At 39.2% G+C, this 18,338-nt stretch overlaps 1 protein-coding gene across 2 annotated transcripts in view; it reads left to right on the top strand.

Annotated features, from left to right (window-relative positions):
- The window catches only part of IMPG1 (interphotoreceptor matrix proteoglycan 1), a 147,202-nt gene that overhangs the window by 31,778 nt on the left and 97,086 nt on the right, over positions 1–18,338 (top strand). For both annotated transcript variants that reach the window (XM_032275469.1, XM_032275468.1), the window contains 3 exons: positions 6,825–6,889; positions 10,419–10,522; positions 13,737–13,877. In XM_032275469.1, the coding sequence (XP_032131360.1) occupies positions 6,825–6,889; positions 10,419–10,522; positions 13,737–13,877 (310 nt within the window). The remainder of the gene's footprint in view (positions 1–6,824; positions 6,890–10,418; positions 10,523–13,736; positions 13,878–18,338) is intronic.

Here is an 18,338-nt window from a genome sequence, read left to right on the forward strand (position 1 = left end):
CAGAAGATGAAAGTGATATTAAGAGGAAGGAGAGCTTACTATAAACAAAGATCTGTAAAGTAAAAAACAAATCGTCTAGGTTATAAGTTCTGTAATGTTTGACATAGAGTAGTTAAACATGATCTCCATAAAAACCATTTATTAGGTACGTAGTATAATTCCAGGAAAAAAAAATAATAGCTGATTTCAAATTCCACTATAGATACTAAATTTTTATCTGGCCTGTGTGCACCACTGTAGTCATCCATGTTTACAACTGACATCTGTTCTGATTGGCCAGAGCATGTGGCAGACTTATTGATAATATTTTGTATATTACACATTAAGAATCTGACGGATTAGGGGCCGGGTGCGGTGGCTCACGTCTGTAATCCCAGCACTTTCGGAGGCCAAGGTGGGTGGATCATGAGGTCAAGAGATCAAGACCATCCTGGTCAACATGGTGAAACCCTGTCTCTACTAAAAACACACACACACACACAAAATTAGCTGGGCATGGTGGCGCGTGCCTGTAATCCCAGCTACTCAGGAGGCTGAGGCAGGAGAATTGCCTGAACCCAGGAGGCAGAGGTTGCGGTGAGCTGAGATCGCGCCATTGCACTCCAGCCTGGGTAACAAGAGCGAAACTCCATCTCAAAAAAAAAAAAAAAAAAAAGAATCTGACGGAATTGGGTGTAGCAGAAATATGTAGGTAACACTATTGGCTATGACCAATTCTAGATAACTGTACTGTAAATCAACAGAACACCTAGCCATTTCCCTGGGCCTTCCCATCATGAGCCACAGAAAATTAGGTCAAATATGTTGGTCAACTGCTACTATATTATACTAACACAGACACAATGCTTTGGGACCTAATAACTTATAGTAACGTACCTTCCAGGGAGTTTCAGAAGATAATACTACCACTGTTGCAGGACTTCTTAGTTCAGCTAAAGACAGGGTCCTTGTCCGTCCCACGGCCATGAAAATTTAGGCTCGCAGATAGTTTGAAGGGTGAGTAAAACAGGGTTTTATTGGGTGAAAAGGAAGATAAGGGGGAAACAGGGACGCTGGCCTAGGTAGAGCACTTCCCACGGGAAGCTTGAATCCCAGGTTCCACACAGGAAGAGGAGGGGCCAGGCTCCTCCTCGCTGCAAGTGGCATGAATTTCCCGAGGCTCCACCCCAGTGGGCTGGCTGGCTGGAGTTTTTCTAAGGACCCCCTCCCCACCTGGCTGTCTCATTCTCCCCTCTAAAGTACATTGAACAGCTGTTAGATTAAGAATAAAGACAAAGACCAATCTTAACTGCTTCGTGCTAACACGGACCCGCTGTTTTGGGGAAATGGCAGTCAGAGCTCCCTCTGAGGTCTATTTAAAGGTTCCCAGCTGAAGGAACAATTGTCTGAGGCTCTGCTTGCAATACTGTTTGGAGTCTGATGGTCTTTTTTGCCAGCATGTTGGGCTTCTGGGTTCCTTTCCCCTGAGCCCAATCCTAAAACAACCAGTTTAAGGCTTCGGAAATTAACTCTTTCTTGTTTGGAAGATGCATCTGAGGAGAGTATAGTATGAAAACACAATTACCTATCAGTGAAGAGAGAACAGAGGAGGAGAAAGGAAAAGGAAGGCATTTTTTAAAGGAGTCCCAGGGGTTCAGGATGCATTTGAAAGCGGTATAGACTGAAGATGAATGGCTATGCATCTAGAAAGAGGGGAGCAGGCATCCTGGTTTCCTTCTCTCCCTAACATATACTCAGGGTATGTGAAGGAGAGAATGAAGAATCCTCTTTTCCTCGTCCATGCTTGCATCCCTGAGTCCCAGTGAGCTTGTCAGGTCCCACCATGAGTGCCAGAGCAGCTTGCACCCATCAAGCAGGAAGGCCCTAGAGAATAGGAATCAGCTGCTCTCACGTACATCTCTATCCCTGTTCCTGTCAGTAGCCTTGGAATTCCCCAGACCTCGTTTATGCCATAGATATTAATGTGGCCTTTATCCATGAAACAGGAAGCTTGGGGTTGGCTTAGTCAGCAAGTATCAGCCATGCTCACCTGTGCTGTGCCTTTTAACCTATTGTCATTTGCCTCTGGATTCCTCAGATCCTGTTTTCCCTCCTAGAGCTTATACCTGAAGCTTGGAATTGAGTTTGAGACAAAAATATTTCTCAGGCGGTTGCAGTCTCCTTATCATAAGCCGAATGCTAAGGTGAATCTGTGGAACTGAGACCTCCCCCAGCAAGGGAGAGAAACAGATGTCTTGTGACACACCAAGATAACTGGTAGCTGTAGCTACCCCTGCTAAGATTTGGGTGCATGGTGCTTCGCTTTGGTTAGTTCCCTTGGTTTTACTTCCTTAATAAGGAAACCTCTGGTTGATGGGCACCCTATTTATTCCATCACCTGGCAGAATTTGCAGGGTAATTGCTCAGCACTAGAATATTAATCCAGATTTCTACATTACCCATCCCTCTTGTTCTTTCTGAGCTGCGACCAGAGATTGCTGGTTGGTTCACAGGAACAAGCAGGGTTAGTCTAAAATGTAGGCAAAAACTTAAAAACAACTAATGAGAGCCAGGTACAGTGGCTCAAACCTGTAATCCCAGCATTTTGGAAGGCAGAGGTGGGCAGATCACCAGAAGTCGGGAGTTCAAGACCAGCCTGACAAACACGGAGAAACCCTGTCTCTACTAAAAATACAAAACTAGCAGGGCATGGTGGTACATACCTGTAATCCCAGCTGAGGCAGGAGAATTGCTTAACCTGGTAGGCGGAGGTTGCAATGAGCTGAGATTGTACCATTGCACTCCAGCCTGGGCAACAAGAGTGAAATTCAGTCAAAAAAAAAAAAAAAAAAACTAATGAATTTCTAATTTAATGAGAAATGGATGATAAGTTTTGAAACATAATTTCTCTCTCTCTCCAGTCCTCATTTTTGTTAAAAAAAAAAAAAAAATTATAATAGGACAGAGTTGTTTGCAAATAGACTTTAGTTTTATACTTGGCCTGATTATTTGCATAAAGTGCAACAAGAATAATTATTTCTACATAGGCCTTTTGGATTGGCTTTGATGGAAGTCTGTTCCACAAGGAATCTCAGATAAGACCTTTCAATGCTGATCCCAGCTATGGTGCGTATCCTTAAATGCCTATGAGTTGAGTGATCCTCTCATCTTAAGGTCCTAAGTTAAAGTTGGAATGCCTGGACTTATTAGACAGTGACATTCTTTACTAACATGAGTCAGGAACTCTGTACAGGGAGTGCATAGACAAGGGTATGAGGCCAGTTTCCCCACTGGGCTTTTATTGGCTCTGTAAGTTGAGATTAACTCCTTAATGGGAAGCATATACTTCCAGTCAAACCCTTGGTAAAGTACCCAGTTATTCTAAATGTATCTTGTTGCAAAAGAAAAACTGAATTCTTGTTGCACTGATGCAAACAACTATATTGCCATAAATCAAGAATACTCACAGATAGTTTCCAAATTCTAAAGGAATCAGGCAGAGAGAAACAAACATGCTCCAAATTTTCGTTGCAGGAGTATACCTTACTTAATTATTAAAGCCTGTAAATAGTTCAAAATGTTTCCTTGACTCTGAAAAATAAAACAAGGATGAGCAATATTCCAAGAAAAAGTCAAAAGGTTGCTTCAGCTTTCTGGGTTCAGTTCATTTACTTAACTCTGGTTTTGCTTGATATTCGTGAGCATTTCAGCTCTTCATGAGTCCTGTAGATATTCCTTATTCCAAAGTTACAATCTCCAAAGTTATCAGAAACCTGTATTTGGGAGTATCTGTTAAAGTCCTAGAGCTTATTATGAACCATCTTTTGAAAAGGATAAAAACAAGATAGCAATTGTCTGTGAAGAGCAAAATGTCCGGGGTAGTTACAGTTAGAAACACAATTGACAAATTTGGTTATCTCCATGGTTTACAATAACTTAACAACCTTAATTATGATTGATAGCATACATTTAGACATTAGAATTTTAGAAATCCCATAGAATTTTGGAAATCCCATAGAATTTTGGAACATAGATTAGCATTATTTACCAAGATATGACCTAAAGTAGACTGAACATCATTTTGACAATCCCATGTACCTAAATATGTCAAATAATCCTGTTTACCTCTTTTCTGGACATTCCAGGGGCCCTCTGGACTGTTCATAAAGCTAGGTGTCAGGAAGAACAATTTTGAAACTGAAGTTTGATTTTGGGAAGCTTTTTAAATATGTTTAAATAACGATATTATGAAATATAATTCCAGATTGCCATAAATTATTTATTGTGCCAAACTGATGACTCAGAAATCTTAAAGACGCAAAAACCCTTTATAACCGTTTACAAATTTTGCCAAAGAGCAGATTAGTGCCTGGAGAAAACTTTTTTATGGTTTTATTTTAATGCTCAATTTACAGAAAAACCATATAATACCCTTTTTTGAATTTAGTCAATATGTTCACAGAGAGAACCTCTTCTGCAAGATTAATTTCCACAATACTTCCACTACTTCTTTGAACCTTCAGCTTTTTCCTAATTTAATAGAATCCTTTAACCTAGGCCAAAGTGTACATTTCCATGCCTTCTTATAACCTTTTACTATAAAAACATATTTTACTGTTTATACACCACTTGCACGTAAATCTATTTTTAGTAGTTTTAACTACATGTTATAATGGTAACTCCTAACAGTTTTTCATTTTAAGGTAAAACCTGGTAAGTTACTTTAATTGTGTATTAACTGCAGCCAGGTTTGTCTTTATTAGTTAAGGCGTAATTAGTTCCATATATCCCCAGGCCTTACTGATTGTGAAGCCAGCAAGACAGTTCTCAAAATCCAAAAAGCAGTTTATAACCTAAAACACTTAGCAAACCTTACATCTGACCTGAATAGCTTAGTTCACCTATTTACATTTTAATGACACCTTCATTTTACCAATAATTTTTATGGCTGTTTTTATTTCTCAAAGTTTAAAGTCACCTGCACTGAAAGGTACCACAGCTTTTAACTTCCTTTAAGAAAAATTAGATTCAAGTGCTTGTCTTTCTTTAGGCCAAATTAATTAGAGCTCTTTTGACAGACATCACACACAGTATACACACAGACAGGCGACGGAAAACCCAGTCACTGCATAGGGCCATTTAAGAGACAGATCTAGAAAAACATGCAGATGTCAAACCAGAGAGGGCTCATCCTATAAGGCAGAATTGCTAAACAAAGCCTTGCCACCAGAGTTACAAGCCATGCCCTCAAGATGTACAACAAGATGGAGGTTTGATTTTACAACCAAAACTTTGCAGAGAATACAGTGATAATTGTTGGGGTGGGGGTCTGGTCTAGTAAAGGGGAAAAAAGAACTTTAAAGGCTAACTGCCTACAGGATGGAGAAGAGAAAAGGAAAAAAAAGTTTAAAAATGCTTGGGGAAAAAACCTCTTATTCTTATGCAAGTTCCTCCACCAGGGAGAAAAGCTTAATTACTGTTCAATGAAGCCGAACCCTGTGGCCAGGGAAGGGGAGGGCTGCTGCGGCATGCGGCTGGGAACAAGCCAGCCAGCTGTGTGGGACCCTTCGGCCATGCGTCCCAGCCCCAGCAGTGAGGGGAGGGCAGCAGGGAGCTGCTGCTCCCTGGTCAATCCTGAAAAAGGAAGGAAAGGGCCATGAAAAGGCCCAGGAGTGCCAGGGTATGGGAGCATGGTTTCCCCCACCCTCAAAAATTTGAGGATGAAAAGGCTTAGAAGCAACAGTGAGAGGTTTTGAGTCCCCATTTCACTCACCACTTCTTGAGCCCCATTTGGGTGCCAAAAATGTTACAGGCCTTTTCCTTGGTTCAGCTAAAGACAGGGTTAAAGACAGAGTCCTTGTCTGTCACGTGGCCATGACAATTTAGACTCACAAGTGGCTTGAAGAATGAGTAAAGCAGGGTTTTACTGGGTGAAAAGGAAGATAAGGGGGAAACAGTGACTCCTGCTAGGCCAGAGTCTCTGCTGGAGTGCTTCCCGCATGCAGCTTGAATCCCAGGTTCCACACAGGAAGAGGAGGGGCCAGGCTCCTCCCCCCTACAAACTGCGCAAACTTCCCAAGACTCCACCCCATGGGTAGGCCAGCTGGAGTTTTTAGGGGACCTCTTCCCACCTGGCTGTCTCACCAGCACTCCTTTCTAAATAAAGCTTGTTAGAATGGGCCAACATTATACACAAAGAGCTCTACCACCATGACCTTGGATCTGCTCCTAGAAACTCTTACACACCATCATTCCATGGCACTGAGAACCTAATCCCAAATTCCTGGCTGGTTACCATTACGGGCAATAGCTGTGCTCAGAATACAGATTTAGTAAACTTGTATTACCCAGAAATCCACCTCTTTCACATTACTGTAACAAGAATTACTTTATTAGATAAGCTTAATCACTCTGGAAATGCAAGCTTGAGTGTCTGAGATCTTAGCAAGAATATTTCAGTCACAGATCATGTCATCAATTATCTCTGATGTTCAGAACACGGTGTAAGTGCAATGGAATGATAATCCATTAGGCCCCAAAGACCAGCTTTGCCTACCACAGAACCCCAGGACCACACAAAGCCAGGACAGTTCTGGAAAACACTGGAGTCAAACATAACCATTTTGGAGAGTATTTTTAAGTTTTCATCAATGGGAATATATTCAAATATTACTTCTGTAATTTAAAAATAGGTAAATCCAGTTTTAAACTATGATTTTCATATAACTTTTATGTCTACTCAATATAAGAAATTTAAATGTGTTACCTTTTGTCATCAAGTTCTTTTTTACCATCTCTTATTTTTTTCTATACTATTTTTTCTCTTTTTTTTTTTGTACTAATAGAAAAGATGAAATATCCACAGAGAAGATGTTGGGAGAGCCTGGTGAAACCATTGCGGTTTCAACAGGTAAGCTTAGATCTCATTCCTTTGCTTCTGAACTTTAATTCAAATCATGAAATCATGTTATTTACAGAACAATTCCTAATTGAAGTTAATGTTTATAATTTACTTTCTGAAAACCAGCTTATATTATTTATTTATTTCATATGTATGTATGTGTGTGTATATATATATATATATATATATAAAATTGCACTTTAGGTTCTGGGGTACATGTGCAGAACATGCAGGATTGCTGCATAGGTACACACATGGCAATGTGGTTTGCTGCCTTCATCCCCCCATCACCTATATCTGGCATTTCTCCCCATGTTATCCCTCCCCAACCTCCCTAACCCCACTGTCCGACCCCTATTCCCCTCCAACAGACGCCGGTGTGTGACACTCCCCTCCCTTGTCCATAACCGGCTTATATTTCTAACCTTATAAAATAATTTAAATTTATTGTATAAAATTTGAAAAATGTAGAAAAAAATAAAGGTAAAACCACTCAATACCTTGGTCTGGAAGCAACCATCATGAACATTCGCTGCCTATTTTCTGCCTTCTTTCTTCTATTATATACACATATGACTGAGACTGTATTTACTTAGAGTTTGTATCATTTTTTTCCACTTAGCCTGATATAAAGAATATTTTATAGTTCCACTAAAACTTCTTTAAAATCATCATTTTAATGACTTTCAACATTCTGTTGCATCCATACAGCTGTCATCAACTTAACCATTGCATTATTGTATTTGACATTGCAAACAGTGTTTTAATTAAGATATTTAAACATAAATCTTTGTCAAATTACTAATTTCTCAAAATAGATTACTAAATCAAAGACTATGGATTTTAAGGCTTTTAATAGATTTTGCCAAATTTGTTTTCCAGAAATTTTGTTACGATTTAAATAACCCACTGGCAAAAAAGACAAGAGCCTGCCTCATTGCAATACTTATCAATATTGAATATTACTGTTTATTCTAGAGTTTGCCAAAAGGCAGAGAAAAATCATTTCTCCTATGTTTATTAGATGTTTGAAATTTTTCTTTCATGTATATTTCTATTGCAGTCTTCCCATTTTCCCATATAATCTAAGAATACTTTTAAATATATACAGTAAGACTATCCTCTGGGCAATGTATCCCTCAGTTCATTTGATTTTTAGTAATGTAAATAATGTTTTAAGAAATTAATTTTTGATGACTTAAAATACAGAAATTGAGAAAATAGAGATTTGTAAATGATATTTTCTCATTCTTTACTGATATTCAGAGAAAGCTGTTGTGCCTATATTTCAGTTTTCTCCTAAGTTCAACTAATTTATCATTTCTAGACTGACTTGTAGCTAATAATCAGACAAGCCTAGTTGAATTTCAATTATAAAATAGTTAGTGGTGGCCCTGTGTGATGGCTCACGCCTATAATCCCAGCACTTTGGGATGCCAAGGTGGGCAGATCACAAGGTCAGGAGATCAAAACCATTCTGGCCATGGTGAAACCCCATCTCTACTAAAATACAAAAAATTAGCTGGACGTGGTGGCATGTGCCTGTAGTCCCAGATACTCAGGAGGCCAAGGCAGGGGAATTTCTTGAACCTAGGAGACAGAGGTTGCAGTGAGCCAATATCATGCCACTGCACTGTAGCCTGGGGACAGAGCAAGACTCCATCCGCCCCCCCCAAAAAAAAGTTAGTGGTAAAATGCATTTTTAACAATGAAAAGAAGAGCTGAGTAGTTAATTCCCCCTTATAAACAGCTCGGATTTGATCTGTGACTCCTAATATCAAGTCTTATTCAAAAAGGTGTTATTTACAGGAGGAGCATATAAACAAGTAAAAAGATGTTCATTTTAATACGAGAAAACAATCAAAATTAATAGAATTGAAATTTCTACTTTAAATTTGAAGTTGGTATACTTTAGCTGATAGAAACTTTTGTAATAACAAGATTAGATTTAGTAAGATAAGTTAGAGTAAGTTAAAATGACCCTTTCCTTATAAATTATTTTTCATTTTTTTTAAACTTTGAGGGACCAGTGAACAATTGAAATATTATAATATAATGTGATATATCACCACCATATATTTGAGTTCCAGCAACAAGTGTTTTAGAATTATTTCCCCTGTACTTCTGGACACCTCAGGTTGAAGAACACACACAGAACAGTTGAGATTAGATTTTGATTGGGAAATGTTACTAGGTGCCTAGGTGTGAAGGAAGAGTGAGCAATCTCCAAAAGAGCCTGAATGCACTTAAAGATAAACCCAAGCTACCTAATAATTGTTTTTAGTTGTCATGTGAATAATTTCTCTTTTCGAGGCAATAAAATGGAAGGACAGCAAAAAAAAAAAAAAAAATTGTTCTTCTAGGATATTGGCTAAGCATTTTTTATTGTAACAAAAATTGTAGCATAAACCAATTATTCATAGGATTATAAAGTTTGAAGATGCTTACATTGTTAATAGTCTGGTGAAGTCCAGAGCACAGAACACATCCATCACAATTGCTTAGAGCAGGATTCTTCAATGAGGGCAAAGTGGAAGATGCCAGGGACCACATCCTTTGAGGTTCTGATATGCCACAGGGTATGTAGTTTACTAGCCAAAAAACTGCCTTCCATAGATTATTCTGATACCCACTCTCACACCCCTATTAGGAAGCATGATTCCACACCCAGTGAGATTACTTCACAGAGCCTCACAGTGACAAGTGACCTCTCATGACTAATGATTCCCAGGTACCACATACTCCTCAGGGAGTAAAGAAAGATCAAATCATTTTTCAGTATATCCTGTTTTCTAAAACACAAGAATAAATTAATGCATTCTGTGTTTTTGCCTAATTAAGGTTGAAATAGAAAGCTGTTTCTGGGTAAATATAAACCAATTAACTATAACACTATTTTCCCTGAGCATTTTAAAAATAATAATTTATTACAAAATAGAAATGAATTTGTATTAAAATAATGCTTTTTTCTTTGTTTGAATAGAACCCAGACTTGCATTCTATGGAGATCTTTAAAAATATCAAAACATTTGCCACATATTTGAAATGGCTTATGGTGATCTGTTCTAAAAGAAGTGAAATTGATAGCATCTTAATGTTCTTTCATCCCTTGGATTTTCTGATTAAAGTCTTATGCCTCAATGATTGCTTAAGCAATCTACATTTTAAAGACTTGGGTAATATTCTAAGAAAACTCTCAGAAGAGCAAATTCAAGGTAAACATCTGCTTATGCGACCTTTATATAGTGTCAAAAAGAAAAAATTAATCAGGTCTTATCCAGCAAAAGCATTTATAACACTTACAGGGGAACACCAAACTTGGGTCCTTAAGAGAAAGAATGAAGAATTTAACTAGGACAGAGTACGTGTCATATTTTTTCAAGAACATATTTATGTGATCTTGAAAATATGAGTTCAGAAGGTACCAAACAGCTGTAAATTTCAGAATGACAGAAAAAGCACATTGAATTTTGACCTCAGTCTAATTTAAACTCCTCTATTCTCATTTTTGTGTCTTTAATTTTTAAAATTTTCACAGATGTTGCCAACATCTCACTTGGGCCATTGCCTCTCACTCCTGATGACGCACTCCTCAATGAAATTCTCGATCATGCACTCAACGACACCAAGATGCCTACAACAGTAAGAAGTTCCTAGAGTCGATCTAGCTCTTCATATGCCTGTTTCTGTTCTTAACAAAACAGGAAAAGAGAATGGATAAACCATCCATTCAGTAATATTAGTGTTATATTTTTGTCACTCTGGTCAGTGACAAAGAGTCAGTCACTGACAAGAGTCAGTGACTTTGCTCTACTCTTCATTCTCACTTATTCCTAGGTACTGAGGGTGGAAACAAGGATTGAGACTTAGGATAAAGTGGAAGGGGTTATAAGAAACAATTTAATTATAAGCTCTGGAGTGCTGGGGCCCTTTTCCCCCAGTACCTAACAAAACCTCATATTTATTAGTGCTCATGAAGTGTTAGAATGAATCAGTCAATTAATCATGAAGCTCTGATTGATGACTAATAATTCATGTTGAACAATAATTCAATGTTGATAGCAAGAGTGAAGGTTTTGTTCTCAGTCATGTCCAGGATGAACAGGTCAGATAGATATTAAAATGACGAAAATCTTGTGTGTAAAACGGGAAAAATAAACACAGTGTTTGAAGACAAAGAGGAGCGCTGGCCACCACTCTGAGTGCAAAGGTATGTAGAATGAGAGGTTGGTTGCAGAATTTAATTGCGGAAGCAGGGAAACACTGTCCTCATTGTCGACACAAAGTCAAATTCTGTAACATATTTGAAGAGATTTATTCTGAGCCAAATATGAGTGAACGTGGCCCATGACACACCCGTCAGGAGGTCCTGAGAACATGTGTTCAAGGTAGTCAGGGTGCAGCTTGGTTTTATACATTTTAGAGAGGCATGAGACATCAATCAAATACATTTGAGAAATACATTTGTTTGGTACAGAAAGGCGGGACAATTTGAAGGCAGTGGGACTTCCAGGCTATAGGTAAATTTAAACGTTTTCTGGTTGACAATTGTTTGAGTTTGTGTAAAGACCTGGGATCAATAGAAAGGAAATATTCACGTTAAGATAAAGGTTGTGTAGATCAAGGTTCTTTCGAAGTCTCATAGTGGCTGTCCTTAGAGGCAGTAGATGACAAATGTTCCCTTTTCAGACCTTTAAAATGTGCTAGACTCTCATTTATTCTCTTTAGGATTTGGAAGGCCTGGAAGAAAAAGATCTAGCTATGTTAATAGAGATTATTCACAGATGCAAGTTTTTACCTGCAAAGACAGCTTTGCAGGGCCATTTTAAAATATGGCAAAGAGACATGTTTTGGAGTAAAAACATGTTGAATTTTTTTTTCTCACATAATGTTATGCCAGAATCAGATTGGAAAGTAAGTCACAATATATAGGGTTAAATAAAACCCATCTAATGAGAATTTATAGTTTGTAGGGCATGACTCCCAGACCCTTTAGATAGGAATTTGGGCAAGATAAAAACTCAGAGATTAGTCCTCACTCATTAGTCATGAGTGTAAAGCTTCGACTGCACAAAGTAAGAAGTAGACCCAAAAGAAGGCAGTATTATAAGGAGTGACAGACTAGAACCTGGCTCTACTCATCCTCACACTGCCACTGCTACCACTCCTACCACCATGGGGCCTCAGAGGTGACTCCTCTAACTCTTTCGCCTTCATTTCAATCTCTCTCCAAAACACAAGTCAAAGCTTCAGGGCAAAGGCACAAAGTTCAGCCTCACCAGCTCTACGAGATAAACCAGAGATTAGACCCTGTTGTCATCCTATTTGCCCATTAGGCCACATGGCTCCAGATTTGTTGAACTACTGCCATAAACAAAGAATGAAAATACTGCATTTTGGCTGGGCATGGTGGCTAGCGCCTGTAATCCCAGCACCTTGGGAGGCCAACACAGGAGGATCACTTGAGGCCAGGAGTTCAAGATCAGCCTGGGCAAGATAGAGAGACTGTATCTTTATGAAAAATTAAAAAATTATCTGGGCATGGTGGTGCATGCCTGTAGCCCCAGCTGAGGAAGGAGGATTGCTTGAGCCTGGGAGATTGAGGCTGCAATGAGCTGTGATCGCCATTGCACTCCAGCCTGGGTGACAGAGTGAGACTGTCTCAAAAAAAAAAGATAAAAGAAAGAAAGAAAATATTGTATTTTTCTGAAAAAAAAGCCTTCCCATCAACAGTGAAAAGTACTGTTGGAGAAAATTATTGACCATAATTCAATATATATTCACAATAAAATTTCTAAGACAACTCATCTCTCACCTCTTTCCTCACAACCTGTGTCCCATCTTCTTCAAAATCTAATATAGGTTCCTCTCTATGATTAAATATCCCCTGACTATTTCATTTCACATTCATTTAAATATGCCATGTAAAATTCCAATTTGCCCAACAAAATGGTAAGCTTCTAAAGAAGAATACTGCATGCCAGACTTTTTAGTGTCCCATCGATCCCAGCACCATGCTACACCCATACAGATGTTCAATATGTGTTTTTTGAATGAATGAAAATCTTTTAAACAAACATCAGAAGTGTTTTAAATGTGAATCCACATCCTCCTGTGTCCTACTAAAGTTAGAGAGAGGCTGCAGTATTGTCCACGCCCATGGCAGAGGGGAATTTGTGACAAGAAATGAGGAGGAAATACATCTGCTACCATTTATCCAGTTGAGGTCTGTCCTTCAGGGCAATTTCCATTGACCATTCTCTTCTTTCAGCTAATTTCTCTATAAGAGACCATGTGTATAATCTGAGATACTCAATCTTCTGCAGAGAATTTTTTACTTTTTTAAGAAAACTAATGGAACTTAGTATCTTCTGGGTATCCAAGGTTGAAAAATCTGTCAGATCCAAGTTTGAAACCCAGCTCTGGGCTTGCTCTGTGCCCTGGAAGCCCATGTGAATTCAGAGCAGTGAGAGACCCCTGCTGGTTCCCAGACCACCAGGCAAGAAGGATGACCCCTTGGCCCTTAGTGATGGAGGCCAAGTCCAGATCCTCAGAACCGTGCTGCCGTTCTTAGCCACCAGCTTCCAAACGTGGCCCAAATACATCATTCCTTCTGAGAGAATTTTCAGACTTTCTCTTGGCTTGATACTACTAGTTTCAATGTGAAGTTTAAGCACATATATTCTCATTAAACCAGTCTAAGCTCTTCTCTAAGTTCTAGTTAAAAGGATTTTGATTCCAAAACAATTAAGCCTTCATAAGCTGCTTCTTGAGACAGTATCAACATATATTATCTAATATAACCATTTATTTGTGGTTTATGTTAACAGAAGTCCTTTTTTTTTTTTTAACTCAGGAAAGAGAAACAGAATTTGCTGTGTCTGAGGAGCAGAAAGTGGAGCTCAGTATCTCTCTGGTAAACCAGAGGTTCAAGGCAGAGCTTGCTGACTCCCAGTCCCCATATTACCAGGAGCTAGCAGGAAAGTCTCAACTTCAGGTGAGTAGACCCATCCTGTACAACCAAACCCTAAGCTGTAACTGAGAGATGGGAGCCCACATGACATAAGCCCTTATGGGGAATAGTTCCAACCTCTCATGGCATTCATTTTTAACTAATAAAAAGGAAACAAAAATTACAATGGGCCCTAAAGTGTTAGAACAAATGGATCTCCAGGAAAGTTTTTCATTACAGCTTTTCTATTCTCAAAAGTGTGGTGGTCCCCACCTGCCCCCTCTATCCACAGTTTCGTTTACCTTGTCAACTGTAGTCCAAAAATACTAAATTGAAATTCCAGAAATAAACAAGTCATTAAGAAGGTCAATAGTAGCCTAACATATGCCACAATTTCTATACCATTTACCTTACTTTATCTCATCACATAGGCATTATACTGGGAGAGAGAGAGACCCCATTCATATAACTTTTCTTGTAGTATATTGTTACAATTGTTCTATTTTATTATTAGTTATTATTGTAAATCTCTTACTGTGCCCAATTTATAAACTTTATCATAGGTGTGTACGTATGAAAAAAAAAAAAAAAACATAGTGTATATGGTATTAAGTACTCTCCACAATTTCAGGCATCCACAGGGTCTTGGAATGCACCCCCCCACCCGCTACCAAGGATAAGAAGAAATCACTGTGTTTACATTTACATTTTCTTTAAAAATTGGTGAGTTTTGCTGGCCACAGTGGCTCATGCCTGTAGTCCTCGCATTTTGGGAGGCTGAGGCAGGCAAATCACCTGAGGTCAGGAATTCGAGACCAGCCTGGCCAACATGGCAAAACCTCGTCTCTACTAAAAATACAAAAATTAGCCAGGCATGGTGGTGGGTACCTGTAATCCCAGCTACTTGGGAGGCTGAGGCAAGAGAACTGCTTGAACCCTGGAGGCGGAGGTTGCAGTGAGCCAAGATCCTGCCACTTTACTCCAGCCTGGGCAAAAGAGTGAAACTTGGTCTCAAAAATTAAATAAATGAAAATTTTTTTAAATAAATAAAAATTAGTAGGTTTTAAAATCTCATTTAACTGAAAGACATTATGTAGATGCTCTATGCCTAGATGACCATTATGGTGATGGTTTCACTGGTATATCCTTATAGACAAATTCATCAAGATGTCAGGAATTCACTTCTTATTATTAAATATGTACAGCTTTTTATATGTCAATTATACCCCAATAAAGTAGATTTAAATAAAATAACTATGTAGGCACCAAGTACAGAATATGCCGGGTTAAAATATAAATTCTTAAATCATAATACTTTGTCCTTACACAATATTTCAATTTTTATAGTTTGATGCAATTTAAAGACATAATATTTTTCATGGGTGATAAGAGGAAGGCAATTATATTGTCCACATTATCAATTAATAAACCGAGGAACTTTCCTAAAATGTCTCTTCCATCTCTGACCTTTGTCATGTCTGTCCCTGATTAAATTCAAATGCTCCTCAATTCCCTTCAGGATAAACCCAGCTCCTACGCTGAGTTTGCCATCTATATACCATAATAAGAGCCCTGCCTTTTTTTTTTTTTTTTAGCCTCATCTTAACATCAGTTTCTTATTATCCCCCTCCTTTTCACTCTAGTTTCCAGGAATGCACATTATTTCCAGTTTTTCCCCCTGTTTAGCCTTTCCATTGGCTGTCTGCTCTGTCTAGAATGCCCTTCCCCAAGTCTTATTTTACATGCTTTGACACAGAAATTTTCCTCTACCCATTCTTTGTGCAGTAACTCTGCTGGGCTCACTCACTGCTTTCACAACACCCTGTCTTGAGATTGCTTGCTTATGTGCCAAGGCCTTTGTTGTCTCTATCACTACCTCTTCATTCACCCCACTCATCACTATGGGGCTGTGAGCTTCTCCTAGAGAACAGGAGTTGTTCTTTCAATCTTTGCTGCCTAACCTGCTAATACAGAGTTTGGGATGTAGTTAACTACTCAGTAATTGTTCGCATAAATGCAACTGCAAATAGAAGCATCCATGAGATTACACAACCATGAACTATATTTGTGGACAACAGGAGTGCACATCAATCTTACTCAGCATGGCCAGGGAACAAACAAGCCCCCTTCTCATACTTAGAGAATTCAGTACTTGCCTCTTTCACCTGGAGAGGAGATGAATAAGTGAAACGTTCTTAACCTCCAGCCTCTCTCTGCATCAGCATTCAGTCAATAAAATGTAAAGAGTTTTTTCTACAAATTTCAAAGAAAAAGAATCAGCATGAGTCATTTATGAACCAGAAAACTACTCAGACATGGATTATTAAACCGAATGAATTAAAGAATAGTTTATTAACGTTTCCATTTGTTCTTTGGAACATTCTTTCTGGCAATTTCTTAGTATAGTCAAAATATCTTCGAAGTAGGATAGTTGGCCATAGACTCTTCGATGACCTGTTGTCAATTTTCTAAACACCTACAACAATCCGATGTGGAATAATGCAAATATATTGGGATTTTTTTTCAAAATCAGAGTTCTAGTCCTGCCAAAAGTTAGCTCTGAGAATTTGGAGATCCATGGCATAACTTTTTCACTTAGAAATTAAAGAAGGTGACCTCAGAGTTCCTTTCCAAACCTAAACTGCTGTGTATAGACATAATAGCACTTTTCTTAATGTTTCATATATATTAGCTCATTTAATTTTTCATGCAATTCTATAAGTAATATTATTTCTTTCTTTTTTTTTTTTTTTTTTGAGACAGTATTGCTCTGTCACCCAAGCCAAAGTACAATGGCACAATCTCAGCTCACTGCAACCTCCACCTCCCAGGTTCAAGTGATTCTTCTGCCTCAGCCTCCCAAGTAGCTGGGACTACAGGTGTGCACAACCACACCCAGCTAATTTTTGTATTTCTAGTAGAGACAGGGTTTCACCTTATTGAACTCCTGACCTCAGGTGATCCACTTGCCTGGGCCTCCCAAAGTGCTGGGATTACAGGCCTGAGCCACCGTGTCCGGCCCAATATTATTTCCTCTTTTTATAAGAAGGAACTGAGGAAAGGAAATTAGTATGTCCAACAGTGTCATATTTATTATCTGGCAGAGCCAAGATTCCAACCCAGGCAGCCTGGTACCCGAACCCTTGCTCTTAACCACTATGCCCTGTCTCCTATTTTTCCCAATAAACATTTGTGGGAAAAGGACTATTGTATCATCATCAAATGGGCACGTCTTTTTGTTGTTGTTGTTGTTGTTATTGTTTGAGGTGGAGTTTCACTCTTGTTGCCCAGGCTGGAGTGCAGTGGCACCATCTCAGCTCACTGCAACCTCTGCTCACAGGTTCAAGCGATTCTCCTCCCTCAGCCTCCCAGGTAGCTGAGATTACAGGCATGTGCCAACACATCCAGCTAATTTTGTATTTTTAGGAGAGACTGGGTTTCACCATGTTGATCAGGCTGGTCTTGAACTCCTGATCTCAGGTGATGCGCCCTCCTCGACCTCCCAAAGTGCTGAGATTACAGACGTGCACTACCGCACCCAACCAAATGGGCCTGTCCTTCTAGCCTCTGAAAAACTTAGCCAAAGAAGAGTATGTCTTGCCCAGCCATGTTCCAGAAACCCCTGGCATCGGTGCTGCTGGTTCCATTTGCACAATCACTGATTTCTCTAAGATGGAGCCCCTCTGCTTACAACATCTGTTCCCTCTCCAGGCTCCCAAGCAGGGGCCCAACCACCTCACAGCCTGCCATCAGATAACTAATCATCCCCACCACAGCCCAAAGCCTGCATTAGCACAGACATTTGGGCCTAATCAGGAATTAATGGACAGTGCTTTGTAGTAATTTAATTTCTACAATAAACCTAATGAGCAATTTAATACAAATGTCAAAAGGAATCATTTAATTGTTGTCTGAATGTTTTCTCCTGTGCAAATATTCATGAGAACTCAAGACGGCTGCCTTTTTATTGCCCAGTTAACATACATTCCAGCAGAATCAGGGAGGCCCCTGTGTATTTAGTATTATTAATAAGGTTAACTAGGCACTTAATTAGCAATTTAGTGGTTAGTGCTCCATGACTAGAAGGTCCCCAGAAGATTATTTAGAAGAATTAACTGAGGCTTTTGTCATCTCCTCCCTAGATGCCTTCCTCATACTCCTAAACAAAGCTGATTCTTAATCAATCCCAGACAGGTTCACAAAGAGGGCATGGACACCAGCAATAAATCCCTTCCACCCCAATCAGTGCCACGGAGCCCTCCTGGAGAGGAGGACGGCTCTCCCCCACAGTGCTCCCTGTTGCCAATGCTGCAGCTGCAGGCATCTACAGCGCCAGTCCCAGGGTTGATTGACTGTTTTCATGTGTGTAACAGCATCTCTGGTACCCTGGAGAAGAAAAACGGATGATTCAGGATCTGAATCTGCTGCTCTAGAAACTGCTCATATTTAAATGTTAAATCCCTGAAGCTGTTACCGGAATGGCATGGCAAATTCCCTGTGGCCCCA

This window comes from Sapajus apella, unplaced genomic scaffold (genome assembly GCF_009761245.1).
Source record: "Sapajus apella isolate SASKATOON/1434 unplaced genomic scaffold, GSC_monkey_1.0 scaffold6, whole genome shotgun sequence".
NCBI lineage: Eukaryota > Metazoa > Chordata > Mammalia > Primates > Cebidae > Sapajus > Sapajus apella.